The sequence below is a fragment of the Aspergillus alliaceus genome, assembly GCF_009176365.1.
Source record: "Aspergillus alliaceus strain CBS 536.65 unplaced genomic scaffold BDW43scaffold_46, whole genome shotgun sequence".
Classification (NCBI taxonomy): domain Eukaryota; kingdom Fungi; phylum Ascomycota; class Eurotiomycetes; order Eurotiales; family Aspergillaceae; genus Aspergillus; species Aspergillus alliaceus.
The window spans coordinates 14257-33824 of NW_022474729.1; the positions used below are offsets into that span (position 1 = coordinate 14257).

The 19568-nt window shown below is 49.3% G+C and overlaps 8 protein-coding genes across 8 annotated transcripts; 3 read left to right on the top strand and 5 right to left on the bottom strand.

Moving 5' to 3' along the window:
- Positions 1-204: 204 nt before the first annotated feature.
- Positions 205-1358, bottom strand: BDW43DRAFT_170534 (putative membrane protein). Its single transcript, XM_032038733.1, has 4 exons — positions 1072-1358; positions 779-995; positions 555-688; positions 205-471 (listed from the first exon to the last, which is right to left on the bottom strand). The coding sequence occupies exons 1-4, from the start codon at positions 1265-1267 to the stop codon at positions 410-412; spliced, it is 609 nt and encodes a 202-aa protein (XP_031896879.1). The 5' UTR covers positions 1268-1358; the 3' UTR covers positions 205-409.
- A 5325-nt stretch (positions 1359-6683) lies between these two features.
- On the top strand, positions 6684-10282 carry BDW43DRAFT_286543 (Ras GTPase activating protein IRA2). The gene is made up of 4 exons (XM_032043058.1): positions 6684-7294; positions 7362-7495; positions 7546-9388; positions 9489-10282. Exons 1-4 carry the CDS (start codon positions 7090-7092, stop codon positions 9647-9649), a joined length of 2343 nt encoding a protein of 780 aa, XP_031896880.1. The 5' UTR covers positions 6684-7089; the 3' UTR covers positions 9650-10282.
- A 45-nt stretch (positions 10283-10327) lies between these two features.
- Positions 10328-11639, bottom strand: BDW43DRAFT_321651 (uncharacterized protein; the record flags this gene model as incomplete). The annotated part of the gene is made up of 2 exons (XM_032049376.1): positions 10328-10345; positions 10578-11639. 2 exons carry the CDS (start codon positions 11637-11639, stop codon positions 10328-10330), a joined length of 1080 nt encoding a protein of 359 aa, XP_031896881.1.
- Positions 11640-12018: 379 nt separating this feature from the next.
- Positions 12019-13879, top strand: BDW43DRAFT_314293 (multicopper oxidase-domain-containing protein; the record flags this gene model as incomplete). The annotated part of the gene is made up of 3 exons (XM_032047777.1): positions 12019-13344; positions 13393-13463; positions 13522-13879. 3 exons carry the CDS (start codon positions 12019-12021, stop codon positions 13877-13879), a joined length of 1755 nt encoding a protein of 584 aa, XP_031896882.1.
- An 88-nt stretch (positions 13880-13967) lies between these two features.
- BDW43DRAFT_286544 (uncharacterized protein) lies at positions 13968-14510 on the bottom strand (the record flags this gene model as incomplete). The annotated part of the gene is made up of 1 exon (XM_032043059.1): positions 13968-14510. A coding segment is annotated over exon 1 (388 nt), but the record flags the coding sequence as incomplete, so codon positions are not given.
- Positions 14511-14948: 438 nt separating this feature from the next.
- On the top strand, positions 14949-15908 carry BDW43DRAFT_314295 (dienelactone hydrolase family protein; the record flags this gene model as incomplete). The annotated part of the gene is made up of 4 exons (XM_032047778.1): positions 14949-15066; positions 15123-15294; positions 15357-15504; positions 15576-15908. 4 exons carry the CDS (start codon positions 14949-14951, stop codon positions 15906-15908), a joined length of 771 nt encoding a protein of 256 aa, XP_031896884.1.
- A 173-nt stretch (positions 15909-16081) lies between these two features.
- Positions 16082-17459, bottom strand: BDW43DRAFT_314296 (FAD binding domain protein; the record flags this gene model as incomplete). Its single annotated transcript, XM_032047779.1, has 4 exons — positions 16082-16142; positions 16196-16645; positions 16718-17379; positions 17433-17459. 4 exons carry the CDS (start codon positions 17457-17459, stop codon positions 16082-16084), a joined length of 1200 nt encoding a protein of 399 aa, XP_031896885.1.
- A 599-nt stretch (positions 17460-18058) lies between these two features.
- On the bottom strand, positions 18059-19435 carry BDW43DRAFT_314297 (Zn(II)2Cys6 transcription factor domain-containing protein; the record flags this gene model as incomplete). The annotated part of the gene is made up of 1 exon (XM_032047780.1): positions 18059-19435. The coding sequence occupies one exon, from the start codon at positions 19433-19435 to the stop codon at positions 18059-18061; it is 1377 nt and encodes a 458-aa protein (XP_031896886.1).
- Between the last annotated feature and the right edge of the window lie 133 nt (positions 19436-19568).

Below are 19568 nucleotides of genomic sequence, written 5' to 3' on the forward strand. Positions count from 1 at the left end.
TGCGCTTTTCCGAAAGTTGCACGAAATTTGTCATCTGTTCCTATATACGGGAGATTGGTTGCGCTGGGATAGAATATTTTTTAAGTATATAGCGATACCCGATTAGTTGGAGATGTAACGAATCGAAGGCATTCTCATGTTGTGGTCTTTTGATTGCATTGGCAGAGTATACGTATATCAGCATATACATACAACCTCAACCATCACCTACAAACAACCCTAAGCCAACGAACTCCCAGACAAGAAGAGTTCACGTCCCTCTTATAAAGAATCACAATATAACTATGCACACTTTAAAAAATCCAAACGACTGCCACAAATAGAAACATAGAAGACATACCTCATAACAAAACGCAATGTCCACCCCCCGCCCGGCCAATTCAACAACCTCTGAATCCCATGGACCTCGTCACACCTTCCCTAAGACCTTCCGCCGCTGGTTAACCATATACTTGTACATCATCGGCGTCCCTACCACCAAACCACCATTAACAAACCTCCCCCTCCCTTCAATCACCCAAGACAAGTCGAGACAAGACAAGATAAGAACTTACCAGGTCCATAAAGCACCAAAAAGAACCCAAAGATCCCTGCCACAACACAACTAGACGTAGCCCTTGCAGCATTAAACATCAACCACCACTCACTTCCAATCCCAATCGGATACAGCACGAAAAAGACCGAATATCTATCCATCTTAAATCAGACCCCGTGCCTCCAACCAACAACCTAGGTTCTAATAAAGTAAGCTATATAAGGGGGGGAAAAAAAACCTTACCTCAACCATTTCAACGGCCCGGGAACCGGTCCCCGGGCTAACATCACCACGAAATACAGGTACCGGATTGTATCTGCGGCGGACCAGGCGAGGAGCATACTCGGGTAGGCCCATGAGGGCGTTGTGATCTCTGGGAAGGCATAGTTGACGGCCCAGACCTGGACGCAGCGGCCGAAGACCTGCGTGAAGGTTGTGAAGATTGGGGCGCGGGTGATTCCTGGTTTGGTAAGTGCTGTGGTTACTGTGGGCTGGTATACTTGAAGTTGGGTTGGGAGAAGGATGGATAGTTTTACCGGTAGCGGAGTGGATGATTTCGGCGATTGCTAAGGTTTGCGTGTATCGGGTCCAAGGCTCGACGGTTGAGTATGTTGATATGGGGGTTTGGGTGGTGAGGACGGTTAGGAGGATGCGGAGCCAGAGGATGGTAGAGAGGGAGTTGTAGAGGAGGAGGTAGATTGTTTTTGGGGGTGGTTCGGGTTTGGAAGGCATAGTTGTCTTACTTATCTTAGAGCTTAATTGTGTCTGGCTTTTCTTTTACGCTTCTATGGGGGTTTTTTTTTATGCTCTCTGTGGGTGAAAATCTGGGGTTGGGGTTTATTGGGCCAATGCGGTGGGATAGGTTGGTTAGTTGGATTGATCCATTGCTTTGTCAGCAGTTTTAAGCTCGGGTTGTAGTTTTTAAGGGTTGTACAAGGCCTAGTTATCTTTTGTTCTGTAGGACTCTACATTGTACTTGAATTGGTCTCTGGGGATGCAATGGACGTGGGCGTGGGTCCTTTATGTGGGGTTCTAGCGAAATATATACCGCTATCCTTCAATGTACAGTTATCTTTTGTCAAGTATATAGAAGCGGAAAGATTGTTGAAGGATAATGCACGCAGAAAAGGGGGCACATCCCTGGGAATCCCTCAATCTCCAGCTCCTGGATATTTGCGCCCTGGGTTCGAGGCCCGGTCTGTGGGGATATGAGCACTTTGTGGTGTAGTCTCCTGTGGAGGCCCTGGAAAGAACATGGAACGGCTACGATTCACTCGCATCTCATTATCATGCACCTCTTTAGGTTTCGGCACTCTTTTCTCTAGTCTTTCCGAGGGTGCCTTGATTTCAACTAGTCATCCCGGTAAATCCTTCACTGTTAATAAGACGGATCGTCCAAGTACAGATATAGAACAATTGAACAGGTCTGACCAAGTCAGTGGGGAGATAAAAATCATCAAGGTTAGTGAAGAGGCATTTAGCCAAGGGTATCTCCTTCGGTGCTCTGCCGTGCGTAGCAGCTATCCGGCGCAACGCTGTCAACGCCCGCCAAGATATTGTATCCTTTGTTAGACGCCGTTCCGTTGGTAGCTACCTAATAATTTGTCCATGTTCGTCAAGGGCCCAGACAAAGCTGAAGAACGGTGCCCCAGTCAAAGTGACGACGAGTGTCGAATATATGGCCGCATAGGGCTTAGGCTGTTGAGCTGCCTTTCACGGAGACTCCGAAAAGGGTCTCACAAGGTGTCTTCTTGGCCCCGTTGAACTATATTTGGGAAGAAGTATAAAGCATCATATAAGATTTAGGTATATAGGGGGTAGTACCTAGCGACTACCTAGCCTAACCCTAATATGAAGCTCCAAGACAATAGAGACCTAGTACCCATCCCGTCAGATGTTGATTGGCTGTGGCCTCCCCCATTTCTCTTCAACATGCCGGTGCCTGTTATAACTAAGCTAACTATAACTCAACGGTGAAACAGCCTACTAGTAGCTAGTAGCTAGTAGTACCAGTACTGAGTGCTTATCTCACGTTAATCCCCGGGGGTCCTGAAGGCTGTTAATTTAGACTTAACATGCATTGCAGGAGGTGGAGAAGTCCAGTGTATGCAATTGATTAGAAAATAAGCTATCCCTGACACCCGACAGAGACAGATCTGCATGTCCATGTGCCTTGAGTGGAGATTGCCTGTGGGATACCTGACCGTTGAGGCATTTGCCGTGGGGAAAGGAGATCTGTGGGCTCTGCAAGGACCAGAAAGATGCGGTGTGCTGCTCCGATAATGCCTCAATGGTCGATCGGTCTAGATGGCGTTTCTTTCAATGGCGATAAAGAGCTTATAGTTGCTTTGTCAGGATCCAAGGAAAGGGGTTACCGTGTAACGATCGTGATGCCATGCATGCTATATCCTACGCGAGAGAGAGAGAAAAAAAAAAAAAAAAAAAAAAACGGAAGAGAGAGGGAAGTACCGTTCTTCCGGGATCTGGATCAGACCCATCTCTATTGTCCATGATTCATGCATCACACTAAGATCAAGATGGGTGGAGGGGAATACGAGATGTTCGGAAGCGAGGTTCGTGTAGTATGTGTGCCTAAAGCCTGTCCGTGCTTTGACCACCTGCATACGAACTAGAGCATGCATCTCCGTCATCACTACCCATGGATGGCCAACATCGATGTTGCCACTATTTTCAAAGGTTTAATGGAAGATAATACTAAAGAGGCAAAGAGAGTAAAGATTGTCCATGGTGTCGGAGAGCGAGTTAGCCCGATATCGAACAGCTGACCGAGTACTATGTATGTATGGATGGATGTACCCCGGAGTTTACACAGTACATACATAGTACCGGTAATATCCACATGACGCCTGAAACCTAGCAATTTACGTGCATGGACACTCCCTACTAGGACTAGTAGTAGTTCGCTTCAATTTTTAGTCCCTGAGTCCATGATGTAATGGGATTGCCGGTCTCCTTTTTGAGTCTTGTCGTTCATTGGGAGAATAAACTCTTCTGGTGCATAGAAAAAAAAATCTCACATTACCAAAAGGGAATTGATCCTGTGCATGTGTATGATCAATAATAGATATATTAGAGAATAATGAATAATGAATAAATAATTTTAACATTGCCCTTATTTTTTTTTATTTTCATTCTTCCTTTGAAAAGCGAGCTCTCTATCATACAATCCATGCAGTTGACCATGTACTAAGCCAGATTAAGTAAAATGCGCGGATTAATTCGACGCAGGTACCAGACATGGGTCTGTTCATGGTGTAGTACAGAGAGAGCACTTAGTATGTATTTTTTAAATTTGGGTATTTGTATTTTCGGTCGCGAATCAAGTTGTCACGTCGTGGAAAGAGGCAAGAATGAATTGATACCGCATCCAAGGGTACTGAGAGATAAAATAAATTATAATAAAGTGTTGCCTACTTGTGACGCTGGGAATATAGATAAAACTCCTAACAGTGGAGCTCGGTGGTAGCGTGGAACCCCCGTTATCAGTGAGACCACGATGGGTGGGAGGAACTGTGGGCCATCCTGGAGTGATCCAAGAAGGAGGGTAACCCAATGATGTTGAAAGATGGCAGCACACGAGGGCAAGACTCCCGGATCAGGTGAAACCACAATTGATACCGGAACTGACAATTTATTCAATTACAAGGGCAGATGCATATGACAGCCTTGTCACATACCAGTCCAACGCCGTCAATCCAATTCCATTTGTAGATGCGATGCTTTATGAAACAAGGTTAACCCGTCAATCCTTCCTTGGCTAAATAGCCGCCCCAAGCACTAGATTATTACCTAACATACTAAGAGCTGGAGAAACGGGCAAGTCAGCAGCGTAAAAATCCCCTGGTCCGAGTGGCAACATTTCTCTTTCTTTGGTTCAGTCGCACTGGAACAGGGGCAAGGGGGAAAATGAAATAATAATAATAATAATAATAAATAAAAAAAATAAAAAAATAAAAAAAGGTGGGAAGGGTTTCGAAATGGCCCCATTGCTTGACTTGGCTTTCCTAGTCGCATCGTTTTCTTTTTCCTCTCTCTCTCTCTTATTTCACCCTTGACCATTACTAGTAGGGTACGGAGGGCTCCGTACATGCCGCGTATTGAATTTGCTACAAATACTACAACCATTTAGCCAAGTCTGATTAGTGCACACTCTACTCCAGACTGAACTAGATCATGACTCTAGCTATGTGCGCCAGGTGGCTCCGGCTAAGGACTAGGTCCTTGCCCCGATGGAGAAATTCCCCTTGCGTCCACTGCTGCAGTGTAGGCGCTCTGGAATACTACCTATCACACACTCATCCTCACATTGGCGAGACAGGAATAAATCGGAAGACGATCACCCGAATTCATTGTCTTACTGAGAAACATCATACATCTTGTGCTGATTTTGTGTCTTTGAATCCTATAAAACAAAATATCATTGTCGTTCTTGGCATGGCATGGCTTGGCCCCATCTCAGTTAGGTAATTATTCAGACCGAATGCGTTAGACGGTAAAACGTGTTGAAATTCGGAGAAAATCGATGGGCATGAGATGTTATGATATTGAAACTGTGCGAGAATTATAAAAGGAAAAAAAAAAAGAATAATAATAATACTCTCGTAAGAACTGAGACTACGTAGTATTACTCCAATTTTTAATTCCCCCTCTCCTTTTCGTATAGGCCAATAGTGCTATACACGATAAAACTCAATCGATGCGCGCTCTCTCCACTATATGAAGGAGCCTGTTAAGCCTCTCTTTATTTTTCTTTCTTCTTTATCTTTAGTCTGCAAAGCACTGACTGACCGATCAATCAGTGAATCCTTTTCGCATCCTCTTATCTGTTGACATTAGGATACTATAATGTGTCCTCTCTACTCTGTACATCATATTTAATTTTTTGTATGGGGATCGACACATCAGGTGGGAATCCGGAAAAGGAATGTGTTCAGGTACAGGGATTAATTAGTGCCGATGGGGTCCTCTGGGGTGAGTGCAAGTGGAGAAGGAAAGTCTACAATTTACAGTTGGACAACCAGACTTCGGTGGGATCCTCACCTAGTCAAAGTAAGATTAACATTTGCAAGAAGAAAATTAAACATATCGAGATGAGGAGAATAAAGGAGGCAGAGAGAGAGAAAGAGGTAAAAAAAAAAAAAAAGAATTTTCATGTCAAAGAAAATAAAGAATGCCAGAAAAAGGAAAAGAAAAGAGATGAAAAAATTAAGACATAATCCCGGTGCATATGTATGATAGACATACATATGTAGGCACATGGACGGGGAGTAGTACTTTTAAGGTACCTCTTTGGGTCTTGGTTTTTTCCTGTTCCTGTCTGCTGCAAGTCACGGAAACACAACTCCACCGTCCTTCCCGATCCCTAACGCCCCAAAGGTAACAAATTCTCTTTTCCCCCCTCTCTCTTTTTTTTTTTTTTTTTTCTAGCCAATGTCCTACCTTCACTGCCTGTTAAAAGGCTAAAAAGATGACATCACCTTTTACAAGCCTTCATATACTTTTATTTTTTTTTTATGCAGTCTTCTGCTAACACTTGCATTTTTTTTTTTTTTTTTTTTTTTTTTTTTTTTTTTTTTTTTTTTTTTTTTTTTTTCTTTTTCCCACCCTCCCCTTCCAAAATAACCGCCAATGCTTTCTGTCTCTCCCTATCTGACTATACATGCCTGATTAAGATTATTCCCATTCCTACATATTTTGTTTTATTACTACGATTTTCTACTTATTGTGACTTTTTTTTTTATTATTATCTTTGTCCCGTTAGTATTGCCATTAAACTTTGTTTTGCCGGCAGAGTATACTTATCTGTACTAACTTGTTCCTGATTTTCCTGCCTTCTTTTCCCCCTCCGCCTATTAATCTCCATCAGGTGCCTTGCGCTATCCCCCTACTTGCTCTGGAAGTGTTCTCAACCCATCCACTCCCTGTTCCCTGTTCTTCCATCTCCCCAAGGCCCTTCTTTTCTCTCTTTAATTCGGACATTATACCGCTTGACCACTTCGTGATTCCGCGACTTGCCTGATACTTTCGGCGAGACAGTTGTGGCCCGGTCGTGTCTCCTGTTGATCGCGCTCCACCCCTCGTTGGCATTCCACCGACATTTTATTTTACCCTTTTATTCTTAGCCCTCTTTTTTTTTCCTTTCTTCTTCTTCTTCTCTCACTCCCTCTTAATCAACCAGCGACACCCCATTTCTGCATTCGTTGAGAAGCTTCGCAATTGCCGATTAATTGCTCGGAAAACCGTTGCCGGTACCTTGTGTCATCTCCCTGCAGCCCCCGGCCACCCACGAACCGCTTAGTGCGCGTACGATAAGGGGTACAATTTTACAAGTGACCGCGCCGAAGATCGTTGACCCAGATGACCAGCCCTGATACGTGAAATCAAGCGACTGGATCCGTGGCTATTCTCAACCTACATTGACCGTCGGTGAAGGTGTTTTCCTGACCCTTGTGGCTGGTGGTTCCCCCCCGATATATATCGTGTTTGGAGCGCTCCCTTGGTGCGCCATTCATCGACGCCTTTTTCTACACACAATGTCTGTGGCCACTATGCTACAACCAGCTTCCAGGACCTCCACTTCCTCATCCTCATCGTTTCAACCCGTTTCCCGGCAAAACACCATGTCTTCCCACGATACCCGGTCGCTCCGCCAATCCAAGCGGTTTTCAACCACGGCACTGTACCTGTCGATGTCCGCGAAGGACAGAGACTTGGAAATCTCGGATGATTTGGCGAGGGGTAAGTCTCCTTGATGGTTCGGCATGGTCCCTACTAATCCATCTAATTTTTTTTTTTTTTTTAACAGCCCAAAAGTATCTGCGGGAATTGAAGTCAAAGATCTCATCACAGTCGAAGAAGAACTTCGTCCTGGAAAAAGATGTACGATATCTGGATTCTCGGATCGCACTACTGATTCAGAACCGGATGGCGCTTGAGGAGGTAAAGTCATGTCTGCCCCGCACCCTGGTTACCTTGCTGACAGTCTCCAGCAAAATGAAGTTGCGAGCCACCTCGACGAAGCCATTGACCCCCAGGAGGGCTTCTTTCCTAACGATGAAAAGACCCAGAAATACGGCAACCTTTTATTCCTCCTCCAATCTGAGCCTCGTCATATCGCCCACCTATGCCGCCTTGTTTCCATGGCTGAAATCGACTCGCTCCTGCAGACGGTTATGTTTACCATCTATGGTAATCAGTATGAAAGCCGTGAAGAACATCTTCTTCTCACCATGTTTCAGTCCGTGCTCACCTACCAGTTCGATAATACCCCGGAATACTCGTCGCTCTTGCGCCAGAACACTCCCGTCTCCCGTATGATGACCACTTATACGCGCCGCGGCCCGGGCCAAAGTTACTTGAAACAGGTTCTGGCCGACCAGATCAATCGGCTGATCGAGTACCGTGATGTCGATCTGGAAATCAATCCGTTGAAGGTGTACGAAACGATGGTGACGGAATATGAGGAGAAGCATGGCTCGTTGCCAGCGGACCTACCTCGATCCGTTACCGCGGAGGCTGCAGCGGAAAATGCACAGGTTCAGGCCATCATAGCGCCACGCCTGAGAAAACTGACGGAAATTGCCAATGGATTTCTGTCAACAATCATCAACTCGGTGGAAGAGACGCCCTACGGTATCCGGTGGATTTGCAAGCAAATTCGTAGCTTGTCTCGACGCAAGTATCCCGATGCCCAGGATCAAACCATCTGTACCCTCATCGGAGGCTTCTTCTTCCTTCGCTTCATTAACCCCGCCATTGTTACGCCGCGGTCTTACATGTTGATCGAATCAACCCCGACAGAGAAGCCTCGGCGCACATTGACGTTAATTGCCAAGATGCTCCAGAATCTGGCAAACAAGCCCTCCTACGCCAAGGAGCCGTACATGGCCAAACTCCAACCCTTCATTCAACAGAATAAGGAGCGTGTCAACAAATTCATGCTTGATCTATGCGAAGTTCAGGACTTTTACGAGAGCTTGGAAATGGACAACTATGTGGCCCTTTCCAAGCGGGACCTGGAGTTGCAAATCACTCTTAACGAAATGTACGCCACTCATGCGCTTCTAGAAAAGCACAGTGCGGCTCTCACTCAAGACCAGCACTCACATCTCCATGAGCTCTTAAATGAGCTAGACACGGCTCCGGCACAAGTTCCGCGCAAGGAGAACAAGACCATCACTGTTCCCCTGTTCAGTCGATGGGAGACAGCCTTGGATGACTTGACCTCCGCGCTGGACATTACCCAAGAGGAAATATTGTTCATGGAAGCCAAATCAACCTTTGTCCAAATCCTGCGGTCTTTGCCGCCAAACTCCATAGTCGCCCGCCGACCTCTTCGACTCGATCGAATCGCGGAGGCTGCGGCCACCTTGAAAAACGACGCCGTGATGGTGCGAAAGGGTATTCGCACCATGGAATTGCTGAGCCAGCTGCTAGAAATGGGAGTCGTTGATCGTTCGGACGATTTCAGTCTGCTCCGAGACGAAGTCGAACAAGAGTTGGTGCATCTGGGTTCTTTGAAAGAGAAAGTTTTGGAGGAGACCAAAAAGCTCGAGGAAGTCTTCGCAACCATCCGTGACCATAACGCCTATTTGGTGGGTCAGTTGGAGACATACAAATCCTACCTGCACAATGTCCGGAGCCAGTCAGAGGGAAAGCAGAGAAAACAGCAGAAACACCAAGAGCTCGGGCCATACAAATTTACCCACCAGCAACTTGAGAAAGAAGGCGTGATTCGAAAGAGCAATGTTCCAGAGAACCGACGAGCCAACATCTACTTCATGTTCAAGAGTCCCTTGCCAGGCACTTTTGTTATCAGCCTGCACTACAAAGGTAAGCGAGGCTCCCCCCGATTTCTTCGGGCCATTCCCCTGTTCCCTTTGTACCACACGGTTGTCTGTTTAAGAAGTATACTGACGAATCCCTTAAACAGGCCGCGCCCGTGGACTTCTGGAGCTTGATCTCAAGCTTGATGATTTGCTAGAGATGCAAAAAGATAGCCTCGAGGATTTAGACTTGGAGTACGTGCAATTCAATGTATCCAAGGTGTTGGCGCTCTTGAACAAACGATTTGCACGCAAGAAGGGGTGGTAAGAATCTTCTCTCGGGGAGATCTCTGCTTCTTTCCCATTACGACGTATATGAAAACGAGCAACTAGCTTGCGGGCGGAATACCTGGGCCCAGTCCGTGGTTTTATCATCCACTAACCTCACGAACTACGCATTGGCACTCAAATAAACGGTCTGTGCAGCAACGGAAGTGTGCTATGTTTGAGCTGTCAGTTGAAGCAATGATCTCCACACGGGTGCATCTGGATCCTCCCATGATTCTTTGCCCCGCTGAAAGGGTGTTGGAGAAGGATTGATTGACAACATATGAACTATGATCTGTTTTGGATTTTTTTTCCTTTTCTTTTTTGTTTTGCATGGAGATGTGATTGAAGGAGGACTGTAATCTGCTAAGAAATGGTTCCGATATGGAAAGACAAGTCTTCGCTGGCTCGAGGACAGTCGCCATGACGGGGATGATTGGGTGGTTTGGCTTTACGTATACCCCGTTGGATGAATTTGCGTGTCCTTTTGACATTTATTCGTTTTGGTTGTTTTCTCCATTTGCCTCTTGGATGATTCTCTATTATTTTGCCCAGAAATCACCTGTTATGTCACTGTTTTCATGTACATCTAGCAATCGTTCAATCTCACGACATGCCCCTTCAGGGAAGTGTATAATCTAATGCTCTACCATCAATCATGCTATATCGATCTACTGAATTATTCATGCTGATAGGACTAGACAACTACATAGTTAGAAACATATAGTTCTTCACCTCATATATTCTCAGCCTTTTCTTCCTAACGTTACCTATCCATCAGGGTATACTTTCACCATTCGACGTGCCATGGTACTCGAGGGCCCAAGCTTTCATTGGAAAAGCAGGGAGAAATACTTGAGAGGCAGTTGCAGAATATAGTCCGTCCAGGAACCAGGCGAAGCATCATAACTGAGGGCAGTAGGTCTGACTTGTTTCCTGGTTTCGTCATCCGCCGCGAGGAAGCCCGACGTGTCGACGGCGACAACCTTTCCCCCCTCAACTATCGTCCCATTGACCGGGAACACCATCGCCCCCGAGGTTGCAATATACAGCGTATTGGTGTCGCCAGGAAGCGTGCCAAACCCCGGCGCGACCGATCCCGCCAATGTCATCTCGTCCGGCGCGCCCGCAACAAAAGTCGCGGTCCCATCCGGCGTGATTGCAACGAGCCGGTTATCCGCGTCAGTTGCACCCCAAATGGTGTCGTTATCCCTAGGCCCGAGGCAAAACGTATCAAGGTAGATCGCCTGGATTCTCTTGACCAGCTCACCCTTCGCTCCAGGGGCCACATACCCTTCCTTCGAGATCGCAATGCGATACACAGACGCCAGGTAGCTATTCGACCAGTAGAGGTACCCATTATGAATGTGGAGGCCGTTTATGCCGAACGGCGTCACGGCCCACGGGGGGAAATGCATGGTCTCGGCATCCTTGATGGCGAGCTCGTATCTGCGCCTGCGTGTGTCCACCCTCCATACCAGCCCCATTGTCGAATCGCTCACGAGCACCGTGGTTCGTGAACCGGGGAGCGCTTCGATCCCAGCCAGGAGGCCGCCCTCCGGGATGCGGACGAGTTCTTGGATGATGGGTGCGCCGGCGCCCTTGGCTTGCGGACGGAGATCGAGCTCCCATACGCTGAATGTGCCGGGGATGCCCATGCCCAGGCTGCTCTGCTTGCCTCCTACGAAGGCTAGGACGTCGGGCTCTGTTTCGACGATGGAGGTTGCGGCGTTTATCTCGTCGAAGGTGTGGATGAGGGAGGCGGTGGGCATGTCTGTATTTGCGCCGGAGATGCAGTATATGGATGCATTTGGCCAGACCGTTGTGACGTAGATATCGCCGTTTGGTCGGACGAAGATGCTGTTAAGGTAGGTGGGGAGGGAGAATTGGTGGATGACTCGCACTGGCAATGGAAGTGATATCGCCTGAACGGTGGATGATATTAGGGATGGGAATACGGATACTAGTAGTAGAAGGGCCCGAGTATTCATCGTGTCTGGAGTTAGGGGTAGCGAGGCGAAAATAGAAGGACAGAACTCGGCATATCGCGAGGAATATAATAACTCACATCATCATACAGTATGGGGTCTGGCTTTTCTCCGAATCCTTAAGTTAAATCGCCGAATATCCCCTTTTGGGGAACCTCCGAACTTTTATAGATTACAGCCTTGACATTGCGATCAATTTGTTCAACTCATTCTAGAAGATAGTAGATTCCGAACGGACCTTTACTGGTCAGAAAGTCCCTTAGGGTATCCGGAGAATATACATAAGCCAGGAAACCTACGCTTTCTTCGTCATTCAATACTGCAGGTCTATCAAGTCCTTCCCCTTTCCTTGTCAGATGCATTTTTGAGACAGCGTCAAAGTATGAGGATCGGATTAGTCCCCGTTTTTGCCCTTGTGGCATATTCCACTGCTGTCTGGGTCGGCGATAGAGAAGTTGCAGGGTGTGAAAAGCAGCAGTGCGAGAATACGCCCACCACTCGCGGTTGCTGGGGTCGATATAACACGGACACAAACTACTACATCACGGCACCCGATACTGGACGCACCGTGGAGGTCTGGCTCTCCGTCGAAGAAAGCATTTGCAACCAGGATGGCTACGAACGTCCCTGCATGACATTCAACGGCACGATGCCAGGTCCACCGATCGTAGCCGATTGGGGCGACAACCTCAGGATCCACGTCACCAACAACATGAAGTCGAATGGCACGTCGGTGCACTGGCATGGCGTGCATTTGCGGGATAGCAATGAATGGGACGGAGTGCCTGGAGTTACTCAGTGTCCCGTCGCGCCGGGCGAGTCGCTCACGTACGAGTTCAAGGTCACGCAGTACGGGACAAGCTGGTACCACAGCCATTTCTCCCTGCAATCGTCTGAGGGTCTTTTTGGTCCGCTCATCTTTAATGGTCCGGCGACTGCGAACTATGACGAGGATCTTGGGGCGCTGTTCCTCCAGGACTGGTCGCATAGTCCGACTTTCACCGACTGGGATACCAAGCAGAAATTCGGCATCACGCACTCACAGACCACGACGCTCATCAACGGAACCAACACCTTTGACTGCTCGATAGAGTCAGACGTCAAGTGCATGGGTGGCGGGAAGAAGTTCGAGATGGTCTTTCAGCAGGGGAAGAAATACCGCGTGCGCCTGATCAACGTCGCTATCGACAGCCAGTTTCAGTTCAGTATTGATGGCCACCGGATCAAGGTGATTGCGAACGACTTCGTTCCAATCGAGCCGTACGTGGCGGACAGCGTTATCATCAACGTGGGTCAGCGATACGATGTCATCGTTGAGGCGAACGCTCCGCCCGGAGACTACTGGCTGCGTGGAGGATGGGTGAAGTCCTGCCAGGGCGTTGCCAATGATCACCCCGAATCTGCAACAGGGATTGTCCGCTACGACACTGCCAGCACCAGGGATCCGACGAGCACGACTTCGCTCGTGGCTCCTTTGACTTGCAATGATGAGCTTCAATCGAACCTGGTGCCATACTTGAAACTCGATGTGGGCAGAATCACCGAAACGACTGTCGAGGACATCAATGTTCGTCTGACTCACGCGGCCTTGTTTCAGTGGACGATCAACAGTAGTAGCCTGGTCTTGGACTGGAACAAGCCCACTCTTAAGCAGATCTTTGACGAAGAACCCATTTTCCCCACTCCTTACAACGTGGTGGAAGTTGACGTAAGTCGGCATCTTGGTGGAACCCATAGTTACTAACCTTCGCAATAGAAGAAGAATAGTGGCAAAGATGAATGGGCTGTATTGGTGATCGAGAACAAGGCCACCACTTTCTTCGGCGGGTATTTACTGAACTCAACTCCTCCCTGGTTGAAGAATTCATACTAACACAAGTCGCAGCATTGCTCACCCCATCCATTTCCACGGACACGATTTCTGGATTTTGGCGCAAAGGAATACCAGCTGGGACGGAACATCGACCTCATTCCAGCTAAAGAATCCGGTGCGTCGAGATACTGCGGTACTGCCGGCTCACGGCTACCTTGCTCTCGCCTTCCAGCTCGATAATCCCGGGGCATGGCTCGTCCACTGCCATATTGCGTGGCACTCTAGTATGGGCCTCGCGCTGGAATTTGTGGAAATGCGAGATTCTATATCAGTTAGCATGGGTGACTGGAAGACTTTTGAAAAGACCTGTAATGCGTGGTCGGCGTGGTCGAGAGGTGCCCCGTATCAGCAGGATGACTCGGGGATTTGATAGCGTTTCATTAATAGATTTATTCGGAAGGAAAAATAATTAAGTAGAAATATTTCAGTGAACAATTCATGTATTTATATATGTCGTAGCCATTGCTCGCGGACATCCGGACGCAATTTCAGAAAAAGTCCCAGTCATTAGACATATAGTATTTAGAAGCCCTAAGGCAAAGGCACGCTCCAGCATTCCACCTGCCCTACCGTCCTCTCTTCGTTCACACTCGGCTGCCCAAGGATGTAAAGCTTCTGCAGCCCTTCATACTTCCCACTGACTTGGATAATAAGACGGGTATTCTGGGTCGCAGGGGAACCGATTCCCGTCTCCTCGATATAGAAGGGAGATCCATCGCTCGCATGTCCGTACGCATAGATGAAGGGGATCTGAGTGGTGGTACCGTCATTGTTGACGACGATCGGAGCAGCTACTCCACCATCGATGGTAGCATTAAATCCGGGACCGTAGATGGTGCCCCCGATGATGGGCTCGACGATGCGTTTGCCGCCCCCTAGGAGTGGAATGGGGGTGAGGGCTTTGCCCAGCTTCACGGTCGCGCTGAAGAGGTAGGTGGAGGTCAGCGGGCCAACTTCTGCGGTTGAATCCATTGTCTTTGTGATGTGGAAGAGGAGAAGAGATGTATCGTAATGCTGACGCTTTTTATCTAGCCCAGTAAACTGTTCCGTAGGTACTCGGAGATAGGATGGCCTCGAGAATATCCTCCGCGGTGATCCCTAGAGTGATGCTCCGACTCTCCGATTCCTCCGACAAACCCGCATCTGGAAATCAAGGTATAAGATATCCGCCGAACGTTGACCAATGTTTATTTTACCTTGTCTACCATTAAATAAAATAGTGTCGGAGATACAACATACCTTATACTTGCCCCATGGCTCCCCCGCTTCGCTTTCCACGACGTGCTCCGGTCACCTCCACTCCATTGACCTTGTCGAGGACCAGTGCTACTACCAGCTCAGGATTGACATCTATAAGACCGGCAACCCGCCTTCTGTATTCATCGTCAAACCTCTCACGCTGTCTGTCCAAGAACATTGGAACAGTCCGACCCCGAACCATGTCTACTATGCGGGCAACCCATGGTCACAGCCAGGCCTGCTGCAACATCCCGCCTGTTGTGTCTTCGGGCTATGTCCCCAAGGGATCATATGAGCAACTGGGTGGAATGAAGACTTGTGCGCCCTGCCCCCTGGCTTCCTTTTGTAAGTTCCGGCAGAGCTAATCAATACAGATGTCACCGGTCCCGAAGAGACCACCAGAGGAATTGTCGCGATCTTTGACATTTTCGGCTATTTTGAGCAGACGCTCCAGGGCGCAGACATCCTTGCAACCAGCGATCATCACCACAAGTACAAGGTGTTCATGCCGGACTGGTTCAACGGCAGCCCATGCCCCCCGGAGTGGTACGGCTCTCTCTTGCTTGACTACACAACCACACAACAAACTGCTAACCCAGTCGCAACAGGTACCCTCCTGACAGCGTGCAGAAGCAAAAGGATCTCGGCGAGTGGTTCGGCGAGCACATGCCGCAAGGCCCCGCAGCTGCCTTGCCTAAGTATATATCGGATCTCGAGGCTGCGAACCCATCTATCACATCATGGGGACTTATCGGGGTGAGTTGCCTCTCCAGGGAATTAGTACCTACTCGGGTCCTTGTTGAGATTAATTCTGACATAACACATAGTACTGCTGGGGAGGTAAGGTCGCCGAGATCGTGACCTCTAGCGAAGACAACCCATTCAAGATCGCCGCCGCTTGCCACCCTGCCATGGTCGACCCTTCCGGTGCTGAGAAGATCCCAGTTCCGTACATTCTGCTGGCATCGGGAGAAGACCCCGCTGAGGATGTTAAGAGGTTCGAAAGCAACCTTAAGGTGCCTCATCACGTTGAAATCTTCGAGGATCAAGTCCATGGCTGGATGGCAGCTCGTGCTGACCTATCCAACCCGCGTGTCCAGGAGGAATATAGTCGGGGTTACAAGACGGTCCTGGAGTTTTTTGACAAGCATTGGGCATGAGGGCGGAACCTTTCTCGGTTTTATGATGTTGTATACTGTAGAACTAGTGGGAAGTTCATGCAAGCTTCAATCACAGAAAATCAAATCTCCCCCCCTCTAGGATAATGACAATTAAATTACTTTAGAAGTTACATCATGTTGGGCATTTGTCAAGCTACTACACCAAACTAAGTTTATGCTGCACCATCAACCACACATAAGCAACCCCCGTGCGACAAACTCCCCACACAAGCCCTAACCCAGTCAACCCAATCATCCGGTTTAGTAACAAAAACCTCCTGGCATACAATGTCGCCTCACGATCTCTCTGCTCCTGGGTGATCTCTCCCCGCCAGAATCGATTCATCTGAAGGCAATGCCGTGCAGCCTGCTCCGACGCCATCCCCAAGTGCGACCGGAATCCCGTAAACGCATCACCAACAAGGATCAGCCTTCCATCGTAGAAGCTGGATCTGGTCGCTTCCGCTTCTCCAACCTTCGTGACAAATGGCCGTGGCGTCTTGGTCACAATCTCAGCTAGTGGCGGAGTCATCTGCGACACGTAGCGCGCGATTTGCTTGGACCAGATGTTCGGGTTGATCTGCCCATGGGGCACGGTGTTGGGGTGCAACTTGCCGTGGACGTCTGTGAAGATGGCCGCCATTTCGGGCGAGCCCTCGGGCACGATGAAGTACCAGACCCAGTTAATGAGACGATTTCCGGGCTCGACGTCGCCCCCTTCTGTTGGAATAAGGTAGCTTTTATTCCCGGTCAGACTAGGTCGCATAAAACAAGAAAGAAAGAAAGAAAGAAAGGGGGAAATTGTTTACCTAATAAAGTACGTCCCCTTTAAGAGGGTAAAGTTGAGTCGATTCGTGAAATACTCCACCGTTTCCTTCGACAGCAGCCGTTCGGCCACTGTCCCGCGCCACGCAACATACCCAGCGTAGTCTTTGCGCGTCGGTACCTGCATTATCTTCCTGATGGTCGAATGCACCCCGTCCGCAGCGATGACCATGCCCGCACTGACACTGCCGTACTCGCCGCTCACCACATCAACGTACTGCACATGCACGAGACCCTTTTCCTTGTCGTAGCTCACCCCCGTCGCGCGCTTCCCGCCCCGGTACTCAACCGTCCCGTCGGTGGTCTTTGGTGGCGGCGGCTCGGGAACGGTCTCAGAGGCCATCCCGTCGAAGTTGGCCCGGAGGATCAGGTATAGACAGCCCCAGTTGCTCATGTTGTGGTTCCAGACGACGTTGATGACGCGCAGTCGCTGGCGCCATGCAGCGCTGAGGAAGCGCGCCGGAATGGCGGCTGGTCTGCCCGTGGCATCATATTTTTCAAGTAATTTCACCACGCTGGGTCCGATAGAGACGCCTGATTCGTGGCTGTGGCGGTCCTTGGAGGGATCTTGCTCGAGGACGATGACGTTGGCGCCTTTGCGTTTGAGTTGGAGTCCTTGTAGGAGGCCCGCAACGGAGCCGCCGACCTGGGGAAGTGCGTTAGAAAGAGTCGATGTAGTAAGGTAGGATGTTACTTTACGATGATAGCGGACTGTGGACTGGTCATCTTTTGGTTGGTTTGGGCGTGTTGACTATACTGAGGCTGTAGTGTGATATGTAGAACGTTCCAGTTTTATCTGTCGATCTATGGTAGTCTTACTGGGGGAGGGGGGGGGGGGGGGGCTATGGGTAAGGCGACTAGGGTACGCCTGAAAGAGCGTAAGACTCACTGACTCTCTGATTTAGCCTTAGGATGGTAGACTCGAACGAGATATTCTCCTTCGGGCTACTGCTCGACCGATGCCGATCGCCGATATGCCCTAACCAGGTAATAAAAAGTCACCGACCCCGACTGTGAACTACCACAAAGGGAATTCTTCCGAGCTATAACACTTAGTAAAATCTTCATGTACGAGATACGTGGTCAGCATTTTGGTTGACATCGCCTGGAAATCAGTCACAATGTCTCGTCACGCCCATTCCAGGTTGTCTATCAGCAATAGCCAAAGCTATGTTCATAGAACAGTGACACTCCGAAGAACGAGTCACATTGTATTGAGATAACTGTAAAGCGTAACTCTTCTAGAGAAATCTAATTAAACTAAGGACACCCGTCTAGTCAACTTTGTAAAAGTTCATAGCCAGTATGTAGTAGCACACGGCCAGCTACGTGCTCGGCACCAGCAGCCCATCCAACAAATCATCCACCTCTTCCACCTTCCCCCGTAGCTCCCGCTCCTGCTCTCTGAGCTTCTTCTGCAACCGCCCATTCGTCAATCCCGCCATGACCCCCTCCTCGAAGAGCGGCATCTTGTCCCCCGTTATCCCCTGGGCACCTGGAGTGTGCAGCACCCCGACAGTAGGCGGTAGAACCAATGCCCTCTCAGCATTCCCCAGCGAGTCAAGTAACATGGAGACAGCTTTCTTGATGCGCATTGCGGGTTCCCACCCCGTGCACACACACATTGGCTGCAACTGACCCAGGCGCAAACCCCGGTAGGCATGCATGTCGGCCACAGACGGGTCGGAAGATCGGGCGAGTCTGTGGGTGGAGCAGCGAGCGTCCGGGAGCCGCGAGAGGTGCTCGTGCAGGTAGGTAAAGATGGCAAAGTAAATGCGCGTCAGCATGATGTAGCAGGAGAGGGTAAGCAGTCTGGTTGGCATGTCGAGGTCCGAGGATGCGTCAAGTTGGCCGGAGTCGGCGAGAATGGCATAGAAGTGCTGCGAGAGGAACAGGGCATCGCCGATCGGGTAACTGTCTAGCTTGCTGTCGTACAGCCTTGCAAGTTGCGTCTCGTAGTGCGACATCTTCGCGAGGAGGGCAGAGAGATTGACTAGTGGACTGGGTTTCTCCTCTGCCAAGAGCTCTGCGTCCATGTCTATGTCTGGCCCAATATTAGGGCTTGCGGTATACGGCGGGGAGGTGAGGATGTTCTGGATGTCTAGGAAGGTGGCAAAGTCCGGGTGAAAGCTTGTCTTTATGTGCGAGTCCATGTTCTCTCCTGGCGAGCGGACGTAGGGCTCGTCCGCGGGGCTGATGGAGGGGTCAATGATGGGAAATGTATCTATCTGGTGCTGTAGCGCTGGGTCCAACGCGATGTCATGATCCCATGGGCTTTCCATGAATGCGACTGACACGCAGTTGATGGACATGTCTGTATCGCGCCCATCAGGCTTCAGCTCTCTGGGCGACGCAATCATCGGCTGATGAGATTCAACGAATGTTGGCTCCTTTGGGGACGTTAGACTCGATAGTGCGAATGCGCTCATGCCCGGTAGAGATGCTGTCGACGCAAGCCTTTCCCTGCGTGGCACAACCTGTCGGTGATCCGACTCTCCGGTCGTCTTCGTCTGTCGTCCGGTTCGTAGCCGTCGACTGAAGACACACGATTTGGGCCCTTTAGCCCTCAGGCAGCGTTGACAGGATGCGAACGGGTCCGTTTTGGAGGAGGGGACGCATCGCAGCTTCTGTGCGCGACATCTGTCGCACGATGTCCGCAATGACGCAGTGGTAGCTGGGGGAGTGCCATTGGTATTGTTCATGGCGCTAGAGGAGGCGACTGTGTTCTTTGAATTAGGCCTTGGGTGTATCAATTGGTTACTATTTTGCCTTTTTTTTTCTTTTTTTTTCCTTTTCTTTTTTTTATTCTCCACGGGGAACTTCACTCCTAAGAAT